The following is a 17535-nucleotide window of genomic DNA, read 5'->3' on the forward strand; positions in this document are numbered from 1 at the left end:
AGTAGCAAAGTTAGATCTGAATATCATTGAGTCATTGTAGGGGAGAGCCAGGGACTCATGCACAGCCATCACAAAGGCTATAAACAGTCATTGATGCTCAAGGAGGCAACACACGGCATTAAGAACCAAGAGTATGTAAACTTCTGAACAGCATAATTTGTGTCAATTAAGTCATTATTTTGTCTGGGCAGTCCTTAATCCAGTTTACTTGAAAAAAAAAAATCTTCAAATTCTGCAAGAAGACTGTACACATATCTTCTATCAATGATCTTAAATCGCCTCCACATCAACAGTCTTTGAACACAGCCAAATGTCAAAGCTGTCTTTCAAAACACCTCGTACGCCACCCCCCTCAATGATGACTCCGTTAACTCAATTGTTATTTATGAAAGTTATACTGTTTGTTACACTGGTCTTATTTTGCTATCAATCATCATGTAGGGGTAGATCAAGTGGAGACGGGGGTGCGGTCCTGGCTCAGGCCCCACTGACTAACTCAGTCCTCATGGGGAATGAAAAGCTTAATCAGCGGAACTCCACTTTCTCTCTCTGGGAATTGAGTTCAGGGGAAATGATGGGGCACTGGAACAGAGCTATTGTTTGTGCCTCTATCCTCTCATCCCACAGAGAGATGGATCGGAGTTGTTACTCTTTAAGTAATGCACTTCTTCCTGAGAACATCGCACACAATCAGACGAAGATGATGACCGTGACAGACGTGCGTTCACAGGAGAAGATGATCTTTAGTTATCATTAACAACTTAGGATAAGAATTGCTGTTTTATTTGCGCTACTGGGTATATTGGATGTGCTCTCAAGGGCTCCAAGCCAAACCAAGATGGCTGATTTTAGAAGTTAAAGGAATGTTCCAGGTTCAATACAAGTTAAGCTCAGTTGACAGCATTTGTTGCATAATGTTGATTACCACAATCAATTACTCGAATAATTCATTTTCTTTAAAAAACAAAAAAAACAAACAAAAAATGGAAACATTTAGTTTAAAATAAGGCACTTAAATGGAAGTGAATGGGGCCAATTTTTAGAGCGTTTAAAGGCAGAAATGTAAAGCTTATAATTTTATTAAAGCACTTACATTAATTCTGTTAAAACTTGTGTATTATTTGAGCTGTAAAGCTGTTTAAATAGACTTTTTGTGGTTGTTTTAGGGTTTAATGGTTTACATCTTTACGCTGCCATGGCAACAAGAATAATAGAGCGCAGCAGTTGGGTTCCAGAAGTAAAAAAACAATTCATTTTTTTCCATAGACAAATTGATTTTAAAAAATAACTTATAAACCTTTTAAAGACAGACCTACCGTGAGCTCCGAGGTTGTTAATCCGTGGAATATGCTTCTGTTGAAGCGATCCATCTGCGTTATTTAAACTTCATTGTTTAAAAATAGCATTTAATAGCAGAATTCCTGGTGAGCAACCACAGTACCCATGGTACAGCAGTGAAAGATCCACCAATCAGAGAACCACGGCCAAGAAAGCCAGCGAAAAAAGACTGGAAGTGAATGCCCACTTCAATGATGCACTCTGAATGACGCAAACGAGTCGGTCTCCCTGCACTTATTTATTTGTGTATATCTGAATATTTCGCAATAAACTATATTGTTTCTATACTTATTATCAACAACCTAAAATTAATAGTTTTATATATTTCCATAGTTTTATATTCAATCATGTCATTTGCAGTGCTTCATGGGATTGTAGTTCGTACCCTCGTGAGAGACGGTAAGTACACAGACTTGTACCTTTTGACTTTTTGTTGGATTTTCAAATACGTTTTTGCCTTAAAATAAAGTCTGTAATGTTGTGATTTACCTCGGAGCTGGTTGGTCTGGTTCATGCTGTGCAACTCTTTAATGAGTTTTTTTTTTTTTTTTTTTTTAAAGTCTATGGAAGAAATTAATGGGAAAAATACTTCTGGAACCCAGATGCTGAATAAGTGGGTGGGGCACTATTGCGCTCTATTGGATATAACTTTACACAGAAAAGGTTAGTAAGCGATTTTATCACACTAAAATCAAGTTAACACTCATATCGTTTATGTCTTTTGGTTATAGTTATGAAACAGTGAGTATATGAACAGGACGTCATTTCCTGTTCCTGTTTGCTGCTGGCGCCTAGCTTGAGTCTGTGTTTGTAGCCTGCTAGCTTTTTTAGCATCACTTATCTATCTGTTTTCAGCTTTCAATCTTTAATATCTGCCATTTCTTAGCGCACATCGGGTTTTCCCCCACATTATTCTCTTATCGCGATTCAACTGCGTGCATTTTTCCGCGTGCATCCGCTTTCTATTTTTATCGCGATTAAACTGCGTGCATTTTACAGCGCGCACCCATTTTCTCCTCTGTGTTACATGGATTATTGCATCGATCTCAAAGCACTGCGGATCAAGAACAACCATAACAACAAACAACTGTATGAGGGATTCACATCGATCTCAAACCCTCTGCGCTCAGGAATAACCAACAACAACAAACAATTGTGGTAAGTCATGGCATCCGCTCATGTTATTGCTTCCTGCATTACATGTCACATGTTTACTATAGCTTCTTCCGTCAGCAGTGAGGGATTCACATGTGATAAATGTAAGGAATTATTCAGGCTGACGGAGAAGTTCAATAAGTTAGAGACACACATCCAAATGCTAGTGGAGTTCAGTGAGAAAGAGAAGCTGTTAGATACTGTTTCGGATGCGGGTAGTACAGCGAGCAGCACACACACTTTGGCTCCGTTTGTAGAGCCCCCGCAGCAGGGTGTTTGGGTGACGTCTTGGTGGCATACTCGCTCAGCAAAGCGTCACCACTCTCCCGTTCCTGTGAGGGTTTCCAGTCGATTCTCCCCACTCAGTGCTGCACCCACTGAGAATCATGGTGAAAGAGCCTTGGTCATAGGTGATTCTATTGTAAGGAACGCGGAAATAGAGAATCCAGCCACCATTCTTAAATGCATTTCTTGGGCTTGGGCATCTGACATCAGATCAAATTTACAAGTGCTGGCTAATGTTAAACATAGATTTTCTAAAATTGTTATTCATGTCGGCACTAATGATGTCCGGCTTCACCAGTTGGATATCACTAAAGATAATGTTAAAGAGGTGTGTGAACTTGCAAAAACGATGTCAGACACTGTAATATGCTCTGGCCCCCTCCCTGCTCATCGTGGTGACAAAGTTTATAGTAGATTTGTGTCACTGAATGGCTGGATGTCTGAGTGGTGTCCGGAGAATAGCATAGGATTTATAGACAATTGGAAGAGTTTTTGGGGTAGACCTGACCTGCTAAAGAGAGACGGACTCCATCCCTCCAGGGAAGGTGCCGCTCTTCTCTCTAGTAATTTGGCTCATAGTCTTAACAGTGATAATATTTGAATAACTGGGGCCCAGGTCAGGAAGCAGACAAACTGGTTAATCCGAACGTCTGCTAGCTGCCTTGAGATGTCACACAGGTCACATAAACTACAACACATAGAGACTGTATCACCTAGATATCACATAGAAACTGTGTCTGTTCCTCGAACTACCAAAAACTTACCCCCACTAAATCATCCAGAAAAAATTGATTAAGGTCAAACTTGAAAAAAACAAAAGATAAACATCATATAAATGTAGGACTACTAAACATTAGATCTCTTTCAACCAAAGCACTAATTGTAAATTAAATTATTACAGATCATAGTTTGGATGCGCTCTGTTTGAAACCTGGCTTAAACTGGATTAATGTATTAGTTTAAATAAATCTACTCCCTCAAGTTATTGTTATAAACATGAGCCTCGTCTGAAGGGTTGAGGAGGAGGTGTAGCTACAATTTACAGTGAGGTTTTTGGTGTTACTCAGAGAACAGAATATAAGTTTAAGTCTTTTGAACTAATAATGGTTAATGTGACACCGTCAGATATAAATAAATACCTCTGTCATCTTTTGCCCTTGCTACAGTATATAGATCACCCGGGCCTTATTCTGATTTCCTTGGTGAATTTGCACATTTTCTATCAGATCTAGTAGTTACTGAAGGTAGAGCTTTAATTGTTGGTGACTTCAACATTCACATAGATAATGAAAATGACACATTGGGATTAGCATTTATCGATATTCTCAACTCACTTGGAGTCAGACAGAATGTAACAGGACCAACTCATCCCCGTAATCATACGCTAGATTTAATAATGTCGTATGGAGTTGATGTTGATACTATAGAAATTCTACCGCAGAGCAGTGACATCTCAAATCATTACCCCGTCTCTTGTATGCTGCGATCAGCTAGTGTTAATCAATCTACACCATGCTGTCATTCAGGTTGAACTATTCTTTCGACCACTAAATATAGCTTCACTAATAATCTTCCAGATCTGTCTCATAAACTCAGTTATCCAAAAAGTCTAGAAGAACTTGATGAAATAACAGAAAATATAAATACAGCCTTCTCTAGCACTCTTGATAGTGTCGCCCCCCTTCAATTAAAGAAAATTAAAGGAAAATGCCCTGCACCATGGTACAATGATCACAGTCATGCTCTCAAGAGAGCAGCCTGGAAAATGGAACGTAATTGGAAGAATACAAAATTAGACGTATTTCTCAGTGCATGGAAGGACAGTGTCTGTAGCTACAGACAGGCACTAAAAGCTGCCAGGTCAGCATATTTTAGCAAACTCATAGGAAATAACCACAACAATCCTAGGTGTTTATTCAGTACTGTGGCAAAATTGGTTAGGAATAAAGCATCAATTGAACCAGATATTCCGTCGCAGCACAATAGTAATGACTTCATGAATTTCTTTACTGATAAAATTGAAATAATCAGAAATAAAATTGGAATTATGCAATCATCTGTCACAGTATCTCAGAAAACAGTGTCTCATAATTTTCCTCACGTGCAACTTCAATCCTTTGCTGTCATAGGTCATGAAGAGCTAACAAAACTTATCGAAACATCAACAGCTACAACATGGGGGCCTGGGTAGCTCAGCGAGTAAAGACGCTGACTACCACCCCTAGAGTCGCGAGTTCGAATCCAGGGCATGCTGAGTGACTCCAGCCAGGTCTCCTAAGCAACCAAATTGGCCCGGTTGCTAGGGAGGGTAGAGTCACATGGGGTAACCTCTTCGTGGTCACTATAATGTGGTTCTCACTCTCGGTGGGGCTCATGGTGAGTTGTGCGTGGATGCCGCGGAGAAGAGCATGAAGCCTCCACACGCGCTATGTCTCTGAGGTAACACACACAACAAGCCACATGATAAGATGCGTGGATTGATGTCTCAGATGCAGAGGCAACTGAGATTCGTCCTCCGCCACCCAGATTGAGGCGAGTCACTACGCCACCATGTGGACTTATTTGGGGAGAAAAGGGGAGAGAGAAAAATAAAAAGCTACAACAATGTATGTTAGATCCAATACCAACTAAGTTCTTAAAAGAGGTATTCCCTGTAATCTTAGAACCACTTCTTAATATTATTAACTCCTCGCTATCCTTAGGATATGTCCCAAGAAACTTTAAAATGGCAGTTATCAAACCACTTATTAAGAAGCCACAACTTGATCCTGGAGAACTGGCTAATTATAGACCGATTTCAAATATCCCGTTTATGTCAAAAATACTAGAAAAGGTAGTGTCCTCCCAACTGTGTTCTTTTCTACAGAGAAGTAGTACATATGAACATTTTCAGTCAGGATTTAGGCCCCATCACAGTACAGAGACTGCACTTATCAGAGTTACAAATTACTTGCTGTTATCATCTGATCGCAGCTGCATTTCTCTTCTAATGCTTTTAGATCTTAGTGCTGCCTTCGACATGATAGATCACGATATTCTCTTGAATAAGCTAGAGAATTATCATGATATTTTCTTGAAAAGGCTAGGGACTTGCATTAGCATGGTTTAGGTCCTATTTAGCAGACCGCTATCACGTTGTCTATGTAAACGAGGAATTGTCAAACCAAACAAAAGTTAAATATGCAGTACCACAGGGATCAGTTTTAGGGCCTCTGCTTTTCTCCTTGTATATGCTTCCCCTGGGAGATATTATCAGGAATCATGGAACAAGTTTCCACTGTTATGCCAATGATACCCAACTTTATATTTCTTTGAAACCCAATGAAATTTCAAAATTCTCCAAATTAGCAGAATGTATCAATGAAATCAAAGATTGGATGGCCAGAAATTTCCTTCTACTCAATTCTGACAAAACAGAGGTACTAATAATTGGAACAAAAACCTCAAAAAAAAAAAAAAAAAAAAATAAGCAGCTAAAATATAATTTGACTCTCGATGGATGTACTGTTACATCGTCTTCAACAGCAAAGAACATAGGTGTTGTATTTGATACCAATCTGTCATTTGAAAATCAAATGTCCAATGTTTGTAGAACAGCATTCTTCCTCCTAAGAAATATTGCTAATTTACGACACATGCTCTGTGTTGCTGATGCCGAAAAACGAATTAATGCGTTCATGACCTCAAGACTAGATTATTGTCCAGCAAGTTCAAAAAATAGAATTCAATTTGTTCAAAATGCAGCAGCCAGAGTGTCTCTAGAACCAAGAAATATGATCATATTATCCCCATTTTATCATCATTATAGTGGCTACTTGTTAAATTTCATATTAATTAAAAAATGCTGTTAACTACATACAAAGCTTTGAATGGTCTAGCTCCACAGTACTTAAGTGACCTTCTGACACGCTATATTCCATCATGTTCATTACGATCACAAAATTCTGGCTTGTTAATAGTTCCTAGAATATCAAAATCCACAAAAGGAGGTAGATCCTTTTCCTGTTTGGCTCCTAAACTATGGAATAGTCTCCCTAACAATACTCGGGACGCAGACACACTCACTGATTTTAAGTCTAGACTAAAGACTCATCTATTTAGCAAGGCATACACCTAATTTATTCTTCACTACACAATTAGGCTGCTTTAGTTAGGTCTGCCGGAACCTGAAACACTGATTATGATCTATAACTCTGCAAAAAATGGAATGGCATCTACGCTAATATTATTCAATTTGTTTCCATGTCTCAACCTGCATTACTAGAACTGGCCGGATCCAGCTCCATTTCTGCTTGGTATCGGACTCTACTGCTACGAGTCTCTGATTGATGATGACAGAATGCAGCCAGTGCCAGCCAGACATCACTTCAGTTTGTTATGATGGACCTTAGAGGATGAACTGATGCCAACTCCAACCATAAGACATGGGATACTTCATATTCCATTGCCTGAACCTTGAATTTAGGATAGACTTCACCGAAATTACCAGCCGGTTGAACTGCGAAGCACCTCACTGATCTCGGCCTGCATCACCTTGTTATAATGATGGACTACACTCTTAAAATGGAATACATAGACTATCAATAAATTGCCAACAAAAGCTTTCATCAGCCAACTAACAAAGGGCAATGCATCTTTTTGAACTTCTGCGTTAATCCAGGATGAACTTCAAAGACATCAGTCATTAATCTTACAGTTCTTAGAAAATCTTTGTTTAAACACTGGCCCTTAACACTTATTTAGTTTAATCATTTTAAACCTTGACTTGCACTGCACATAAATAAGTATTATTGGCTTTATATTCATGCTGTTAGCCAAAGGGGAACTGGCCCCCACAGTGAGCCTGGTTTCTCCCAAGGTTATTTTTCTCCATTAACCAACATCTTATAGAGATTGCCACAGTCGCCTTCGGCTTGCTCACTGGGGTTCAAAATACAATTATTATCTAATTACTTATTTTTATAAACAATTCATATTTAATCAAACTACACAATTATGACTCAAAGACTTTATAGACATTACAGTTTCATTTACTGTTAATGCATGTTTTTCTGTAAAGCTGCTTTGAAAGATGTGTGTTGTGAAAGGCACTATACAAATAAAAATGACTTGACTATTTTAAAGTTTACAGATTGGCCCCATTCACTTCCAGTGTAAGTGCCTCACTGTAACCCAGATTTTTGCTTTTTAAAAGAAAAGGAGGGGTGAGTCAATTTTTTTTGTGGTATCATTCTGATGATAACAATATTACATTTAAAGGTGAAGTGTGCCATTTATGCACCAACATTTGAGTATGGAACAAAATTTGGTAGAGGAAATGATGACAGAATTTTCATTTTTGGTGAATTATCCCTTTAATAATTGGACTGTATGAGTATTAAGCGGTGATGTAGACAGTAGCTTGGTGAATAGGTGTATAGCTGTTACTATATTGCATATTTCTGAATGGCTGGAATGCTGTATTATTGAAAAGTCATCATATGGAACTGGAACTATCCGTTTCATAAAGTATATTATATGTCCATCGCTGGCCATATTAGGAATCCATCTGTACTGCAGAGTTTTCACTTTTAACTATCCAGGACTTAAATATTTTGGTTTTGAGCTTTTGAAATCATCCTGTGGAGTGTCTCTTGCTGTGGAGAGAATCTTTTTGCAAAACTCTTCAGTGTCCCATGAGTCTTCAGAGCCTTTAGCAAAGCCGCACCTCTCGTCCCACTGGAGATGCCTACATCTGTGTGTCCCTCTTCCTTCACCAGCCTCTCCAAATCATGACACAAAGCTGGCATGCTGCTCGGAGCTGCGCGCACTGAAATTGTTCACTTTGATCCTCGCACACACAGACTTCAACGCACTTTATTGTACATGGACCTCAGAAACCAATGGAGAAGTAATGATAAGACTGGAAGTGCTGTGTAAACTCTAGGGATTAGCTAGGACATTTCCACATATCCCACTGCTGCTATCGGTAGGACTTTTAAGACCATTATGAGAATTGAGATTCGTTGTTTTGAATTTGAAAGGCCTGTACCTTATTTTCCCTTCTGGATGACACCCAGGGCTACTTTCATAGAAAGCCATTGCTTAGTTCTCCTTAGATTCAGGATGTTAACCCAGTTTGTCAGACCAATTGAAGCACTATAAAGTTTTCACCAGTGAAATGGGCTTTGTCAAGCCAAGCGCTCACTACACAACTGATCGCCTACTGGGTGTATCAACTACAAGACCGTCTAGTCTGAGTGAATCAAAGAAGTGCGCACACTACATGACTATCGGCGATGGGCACACGCTGCTCAGGATTCTTTTGAAATAGAAGAGTTTGATGTACTGTGAAGACTAATGGGCTGTTCACGTCATGTTGGAATAACTGTAATTAAGAGTTTTCAACTTGAAAAAAACTGTCTGGGAAAAATCTAGGAAACTCTGAATTATACAAAAGCTCTGACGTCTCTCATTGAAGCGTCATGGCGTACAGTAAAAAATGCCACAATAGCAGCATGTAAAACAGTTAGAGCTTGGTAGGTACTTTAAAACATGTTTGATATGGCATTTTATGATGGCTAGTGTTACCTGGTTCACTTTTGACACATCAACGCTTTAGTAGTCAGCAACTTGAAATGGCAGATTTTTGGAAGGTTAGACATATCAGACCGCTGGATGGCGCAATTAACTAATCAGAAAATTGTTATGAACATCTAAGCTATGTTTTTGTACAATAAACCTTGAATAACAATATAAGTGGACTTCATGGAAAAAAAATACAAAACTGGAGAATATGGACTTTTTAATGTCTTAAACAGCCTGTCATGGTCTCTTTCCATAGATTTGGTCCACTTGACTTGTTCATCCTCCGGTTCAGCCCAGGAAGATCTTGCTCCAGTTATATCTCAATTATTCCATATTCCCAGCAGTCCTGGACAAGAACCTGAAGAAGGTAAGATCTGACCCACCTCCTTCACTTTCTATTAAAACTCCCCATCATCTAAACACCATTCTTCAGTCCCTCTGTGCATTTACCTCCGATCGCACACACGGATCCGCTATTTGTCCTGCTAACAGTACTTAACTAACCTTGCCACCGGTGGCATAGAGAGATCATCTCTTCATCTATTTAAAGAAGAAAGATCTGGTATTGCTGTGACATTCACCAAAGGGCTTGCATGAGGACGTTATTGGCGATAACAGTGATTGATATTGATGGTGGTGTGGCAGGCAGGGGCCAGGCGCTGTTCCCATTGATCCCCATTATGCTCTGTCAGGGTCTGCTTGCCTCCTTCATAGTGAATTTGATCACGACCTGTCACACATGACCCTACGTTACCTTCAGTTCATAAGAGTGGAATGCCATTGTAATTTTGGAAAGAATTCTGTTGGTATCACTCAGTTATCATTCAATGGATGCCTTTTTATGCACATTCTACTACACATTATAGTGAAAAATATATATTATTGAGCCATGACATTTCAAAACATGTTTTGTGCCAACCCTGTAACAGTTAAAATGTTTAAGGGTTGAATGTTATGGGGTTGAAGATCTGTGCAAAATTTGCTAATAATAACTTTAGCTAGCAAATATCATTGAACACATTATTTGCTTTTAGGATTCTTGCGCTTTTTACCAAGAACAATATTGGTAAAGTTGAGTTGAGCTAGACAAGGCCAATGTAAGTGTAAACATATTGTAAACTACAGGTACATTTTATCAGGACAAACTTTGATGTTGGCTTGACAGCCTGTTCTGAAAGTTTTTTAAAAGTTTAAAGCCTTGGTGTTAGACAGATTGACAGATAGATAGAAAGATAGAATGTGACAGTTAGAGAGAGAGAGACAGAAAGCAACATTAAGTAGATTAAAGCAGAGAGTAGTAGGTGCCCATTTAAATAGGTAGGAGCTGCACTGTCATGACTGGAAATAGCCTTCCGAGAGCGTTCCAAAGATGGCCGACAGTTGACTGACTTGCTAGAAAGTCTTAAGTTGCATCCCAAACCACACACTTCTACACTATTCTATGTCATTTTGTAGTGTCAGTTGTGTGAGTAGTATGTTTACACTGAAAATGCAACAAAAAGAAGTGTACTTGAAGTACTCGGACGATACACTTTTTCAACCGTCAAAACGGAGTGTGGAATGTTGGACACTTCGTGCACTCAGAGCTTGCCGTACATAGTGGAAGGAGTTACCTGGCTGCATTGCTGGTCTGACAAAACAGTTGTAAATAATGAAGAATGTAGCAGCTAGTGAAACTTCTTTGAAGACAGCACCTTGCATATGTAAGTTGAATGCTTTACCATCATTCAACTGGCTGGTAATTGCTTGGATTGATGACGTTGTTGGTGACGCTGTTTCCTGTTCCTGTTGCTGTTAGCGCTCATGTTTATAGCTTGCTAGCCTGCTTAGCATTGCTTATCTTTCTATTTTCAGTGTTTAATATTGAAACTCTCTAATTTTTTTGCGCATTGTTTTTTCCGCTTTTATACTTTTTAACGCAATACAACTACGTGCATTTTACCACGCACACCCGCCTTTCCACTTTTAGCACGATTAAACTGCGTGCTTTACTGCATACATTTTTTACACGGATTATTGCATCAATCTCAAACCACTGGTGATCAGGAACCACCTCAACAACAACAATTACGTGAGGGATTCATATTGATCTCAAACTCCCGCTGATCAAAAACCACAACAACAACAAACAATTGCGGTAAGTCATGGCATCCACTCATATTATCACTTCGTGAATTGCATGCCACATGTTTACTATAGCTTCTGCTGTCAGCAGTGAGGGATTCACATGTGATAAATGTAAGGAATTAGTCAGGCTGATGGAGAAGTTTAATGAGTTAGAGACACTCATCCAAATGCTAGTGGAGATCAGTGAGAAAGAGAAGCCGGTAGACACTATTTCGGGTGTGGGTATTACAGCGAGCAGCACACACATTTTGGTTCTGGCTGTAGAGCCCCCGTAGCAGGGCGTTTGGGTGACTTCTCGGCAGCATACTCGTAGGGCAAAGCGACACCACTCTCCCGTTCCTGTTTGGATTTCCAATCGATTCTCCCCACTCAGTGATGCACCCACTGAGAATCATGTTGAAAGCGCCCTTGTTATTGGTGACTCTATTGTAAGGAACATGGAAATAGAGACTACAGCCACTATTTTTAAATGCATTTCCATCTGATATTAGATCAAATTTACAAGTGCTGGCTAATGCTAAATTTAGATTTTCTAAGATTGTTATTCATGTCGGCACTAACGATGTCCGGCTTCGCCAGTCAGAGATCACTAAAGATAATGTTAAAGAGGTGTGTGAACTTGCAAAAACAATTTCAGACCCTGTAATATGCTCTGGTCCCCTCCCTGCTCATCGTGGTGATGAGGTTTATAGTAGATTAGTGTCACTGAATGGCTGGATGTCTGGGTGGTGTCAGAGAATAGCATGGGATTCATAAACAATTGGAAGAGTTTTGGGGAAGACCTGACCTGCTAAAGAGAGACAGACTCCATCCCTCCAGGGAAGGTGCTGCTCTCCTCTCTAGTCACATGGCTCATAGTCTTAATAGTAAATGTATTTGACTCACTGGGGCCCAGGTCAGGAAGCAGACAAGCTGGCTAATCCGAACGTCTGCTAGCTGCCTTGAGACATCACACAGGTCACATAAACTACATAGCATAGAGAATGAATCACCGATATATCATATAGAGACTGTGTCTGCTCCCCGAACTACCAAACACAAAGCCCTCCTTAAGTCATTTAGAAAAAATTTGATTGATGTCAAACTTAAAAATAACAAAAAACTGACAATAAACTTCATATAAAGGTAGGACTACTAAACATTACATTGCTTTCACCCAAATCACTAATTGTAAATAAAATTTGTACAGATCATCAGAGGTGGGTAGAGTAGCCAACAACTGTACTCAAGTAAAAGTACAATTACTTTAAAAAAAATAATTACTCAAGTAGAAGTAAAAGTACTAACATAATTAGTTGAGTAAGAGTAAGAAAATATCCAATTAAACGAGTGCTCAAGTAGTGAGTAACTCTTTACTTTCACAAATGACATAATGGACATTAACTCCCCTATATTCCATTACATAATACACATTTAACATGTATTACAGAATTATTATTATTATTAATGGTAATTCTGTCATCATTCACCATCAAGTTGTTCCAAACCCATATGACTTTCTTCCATACAACACAATAAGGAGATATTAGACAGAATGTTTGCCTGAGTCACTATTTACTTTCAGTGAATGACGAAACTATTCTTTTTTTCACTGTGCGGAGCGAAGAAAGTGTTTCACTTTGAAGAGCTTGATGCTGCAGCATTGATGACTTGAGTGACAGCGTGCGCAGCTGTGTGAACTTCCGCTCTCGTAAAAGTCCCATTCAGTAATCTCTCAATAAATTACACATTAACTAAAATTAAACCCAGTAATGTAACGACAGCAACGCCACCCATTGTAATGAAGTAAAAGTTAAAAAAAAAATCATTAGAAATTTACTTGAGTGAGAGTAAAATGTACCCACTTTTAAACCTACCTCAAAAAGTTACTCAAGTAAATGTAACAGAGTAGATGTAGCACGTTACTACCCACCTCTGCAGATCATAGTTTGGATTCGCTCTGTTTGACTGAAACCTGGATTAAAACAGATGAATATATTAGTTTAAATGAGTCTTCTTCCTCAGGTTATTGTTATAAACATGAGCCTCATCAGAAAGGTCGAGGAGGAGGTGTTGCTACAATTTACAGTGATATATTTAGTGTTACTCAAAGGTCTGGATACAAGTTTAATTCTTTTGAACTGATCATTCTTAATGTGACATTGTCAGATACACAGTTGTGCTCAAAAGTTTGCATACCCTTGGAGAATTGGTAATATATGTACCATTTATAATGAAAACATGAGTGAGCAGGCAAAACACATTTTCTTTTATTTCTTATGGGATTTATATTTAACTGTAGGTTATAACAGAATGGCTCTATCATAAAACAAAACATGGCAACAAAGAAAAAAATGAATTGACCCCTGTTCAAAAGTCTGCATACCCTTAATTCTTAATACTGTGTATTGCCCCCCTTTAGCATCAATGACAGCGTGCAGTCTTTTGTAATAGTTGTCTATGAGGCCCCAAATTCTTGCAGGTGGTATAGCTGCCCATTCATCTTGGCAAAATGCCTCCAGGTCATGCAAAGTCTTTGGTCGTCTTGCATGAACCGCACGTTTGAGATCTCCCCAGAGTGGCTCGATGATATTAAGGTCAGGAGACTGTGATGGCCACTCCAGAACCTTTACCTTTTTCTGGTGTAACCACTGGAGGGTCAACTTGGCCTTATGCTTAGGGTCATTGTCGTGCTGGAAAGTCCAAGGGCATCCCATGCGCAGCTTTCGTGCAGAAGAATGCAAATAGTCTGCCAGTATTTTCTGGTAACATGCTGCATTCATCTTGCCATCAATTTTCACAAGATTCCCCATCCCTTTAGAGCTCACACACTCCCAAAACATCAGTGAGCCACCACCATGCTTCACAGTGGGGATGGTATTCTTTTCACTCTAGGCCTTGTGGACCCCTCTCCAAACATAGCACTTATGGTTGTGACCATAAAGCTCTATTGTGGTCTTGTCACTCCAAATTATAGTGTGCCAGAAGCTGTGAGGCGTGTCAAGGTGTTGTCGGGCATATTGTAACCGGGCTTTTTTGTGGCATTGGTGCAGTAAAGGCTTCTTTCTGGCAACTCGACCATGCAGCTCATTTTTGTTCAAGTATCATCGTATTGTGCTCCTTGAAACAACCACACCGTCTTTTTCCAGAGCAGCCTGTATTTCTCCTGAGGTTACCTGTGGGTATTTCTTTGTATCCCAAACAATTCTTCTGGCAGTTGTGGCTGAAATCTTTCTTGATCTGCCTGAACTCGGCTTGGTATCAAGAGATCCCCGAATTTTCCACTTCTTAATAAGTGATTGAACAGTACTGACTGGCATTTTCAAGGCTTTGGATATCTTTTTATATCCTTTTCCATCTTTATAAAGTTCCATTACCTTGTTACGCAGGTCTTTTGACAGTTCTTTCCTGCTCCCCATGGCTCAGTATCTAGCCTGCTCAGTGCATCTATGTGAGAGCTAACAAACTCATTGACTATTTATACACAGACACTAATTGCAATTTAAAAAGCCACAGGTGTGGGAAATTAACCTTTAATTGCCATTTAAACCTGTGTGTGTCATCTTGTGTGTCTGTAGCAAGGCCAAACATTCAAGGGTATGTAAACTTTTGATCAGGGCCATTTGGCTGATTTCTGTTATCATTATGATTTAAAAAGGAGCCAAACAACTATGTGATAATAAATGTTTTCATATGATCACTATCCTTAAATAAAATAAAGGTTTTTTTTTTGGCATGATCAGTCATATTTTCAAAATCAATGCCAAAATTTCACAATTTCTGCCAGGGTATGCAAACCTTTGAGCACAACTGTAAATAAAAAATCTTTGTTGTCTTTTGTTCTTGCAACAGTATATAGATCACCAGGGCCATATTCTGAATTCCTTCGTGAATTTGCTGATTTTCTGTCAGATCTAGTGGTTGCTATGGATAGAGTTTTCATCGTCTGTGACTTCAACATACACATAGATAATGAAAATGATACACTTGGAGTAGCATTTAGCGATATTCTCAACTCTGTTGGGGTTAGACAAAATGTGACAGGTCCAACCCATCGCCAAAATCATACGCTAGATCTAATTTTGTCATATGGAATTGATGTTGATAATATAGAAATTCTACCGCAGAGCGATGATATCTCAGATCATTACCTCTTTTCTTGTATGCTGCACTTAGCAAATGTAACTCAATCTACGCAACGTTATTGTTCAGGTGGAACTATTCTTTCAACTACTAAAGATAGCTTCACTAATAATCTTCCAGACTTGTCTCAAATACTCACTATGCCAAAAAGTTCAGAAGAACTTGTTGTCACAGAAAATATGGATACAGTCTTCTCTAGCACTCTAGATAGTGTCGACACCCTTCAATTAAAGAAAGTTAAAGAGAAAAATCCTGCACCATGGTACAATGATCACACTCATGCTCTCAAGAGAGCAGCTCGGAAAATGGAGCATAAGTGGAAGAATACAAAATTAGAGGTATATCGCGGTGCATGGAAGGATAGTGTCTCTAACTACAGACAGGCTCTAAAAACTGCCAGGTCTGCATATTTGAGCAAACTTATGGAAAATATCCACAACAATCATAAATAAACAATGTTTATTCAGTACTGTGGCTAAATTGGTTAAGAATAAATCTTCTATTGAACCAGATATTCCATCGCAGCATAGTAGTAATGACTTCATTAATTTCTTTACTGATAAAATTGAAATCATTAGAAACAAAATTGGAATTATGCATCTTTCTGCCACATCACCCCAGAAGACTAAACTTATTCCCTACAAGCAACTTCATGTATGTTAGAACCAATACTGACTAAACTTCTAAAAGAGGTGTTTCCTGTAATCTCAGAACCTCTTCTTAATAATATTAACTCCTCATTATCCTTAGGGCATGTCCCAAGTAACTTTAAACTATTGGTTATCAAACCGCTTATCAAGAAACCACAACTTGACCCAGGAGAATTGGCTAGTTATAGAACGATTTCAAATCTCCCATTTATGTCGAAAATACTAGAAAATGAAGTGTCCTCCCAACTGTGTTCATTGTTACAGAGAAATGGTGTAAATAAATAATTTCAGTCAGGATTTAGGCCCCATCATAGTACAGAGACTGCACTTATCAGAGTGTTACTTGCTCTTATCATCTGATCGCGGCTGCATTTCTCTTCTAGTGCTTTTAGATGGTAGTGCTGCCTTCGACACCATAGATTATGACATTCTCTTGGATAGGCTTGAAAATTATGTTGGCATTTGTGGACCAGCATTAGCTTGATTTAGGTCCTATCTCACTGCTACCTTTACTTTGTCTGTGTAAATGAGGAACTTTCAGATCAAATTAAAGTTAAGTATGGAGTGCCACATGGATCAGTGTTAGGGCATCTGCTTTTCTTCCTATATATGCTCCCCCTGGGAGACATTATCAGGAACCATGGAATTAGTTTTCACTGTTATGCCGACAATACACAACTTTATATTTCTTCGGAACTCGCCGAAATTTCACAGTTTTCCAAATTAACAGAGTGTATAAATTATATCAAAGAGCGGATGTCTATAAATGTCCCTCTACTCAATTCCAATAAAACACAAGTTCTAATTATTTGAACAAAAACCTCCAAAAATAAGGCACTAAAATATAATCACTCTTGATGGATATAACGTCAACTTCTACAGCAATAAATTTAGGTCTTATATTTGAAAGTAATCTAACCTTTGAAAAACAAATTTCTATATTTGAAGAACTGCATTCTTCCACCTTAGAAATATTACCAAGTTATGACACATGCTACCTGTTTCTGATGCCAAAAAACTAATTCATGCATTTATGACTCGAAGACTAGATTATTGTAATGCATTACTTGGTAGATGTCCTGCAGGTTTAATAAATAAACTTCAGTTGGTACAAAATGCAGCAGCAAGAGTGCTAACTACAACCAAGAAATACGATCATATCAACCCCATTTTATCGGCATTACGTTGGCTACTTGTTAAGTTTCTTATTCATTTTACAGTTCTGTTAATTGCTTACAAAGCTTTGAATGGTCTAGCTCCAAATTACTTAAGTGACGTCCTGTCACGCTAT

At 38.7% G+C, this 17535-nt stretch overlaps 1 protein-coding gene across 2 annotated transcripts in view; it reads left to right on the forward strand.

Moving 5' to 3' along the window:
• The window catches only part of LOC127431049 (rab proteins geranylgeranyltransferase component A 1-like), a 95652-nt gene that overhangs the window by 63306 nt on the left and 14811 nt on the right, over positions 1-17535 (forward strand). For both annotated transcript variants that reach the window (XM_051681273.1, XM_051681274.1), the window contains exon 13: positions 9602-9712. In XM_051681273.1, the coding sequence (XP_051537233.1) occupies positions 9602-9712 (111 nt within the window). The remainder of the gene's footprint in view (positions 1-9601; positions 9713-17535) is intronic.

Source organism: Myxocyprinus asiaticus, chromosome 40 (assembly GCF_019703515.2).
Source record: "Myxocyprinus asiaticus isolate MX2 ecotype Aquarium Trade chromosome 40, UBuf_Myxa_2, whole genome shotgun sequence".
Classification (NCBI taxonomy): Eukaryota; Metazoa; Chordata; class Actinopteri; order Cypriniformes; family Catostomidae; genus Myxocyprinus; species Myxocyprinus asiaticus.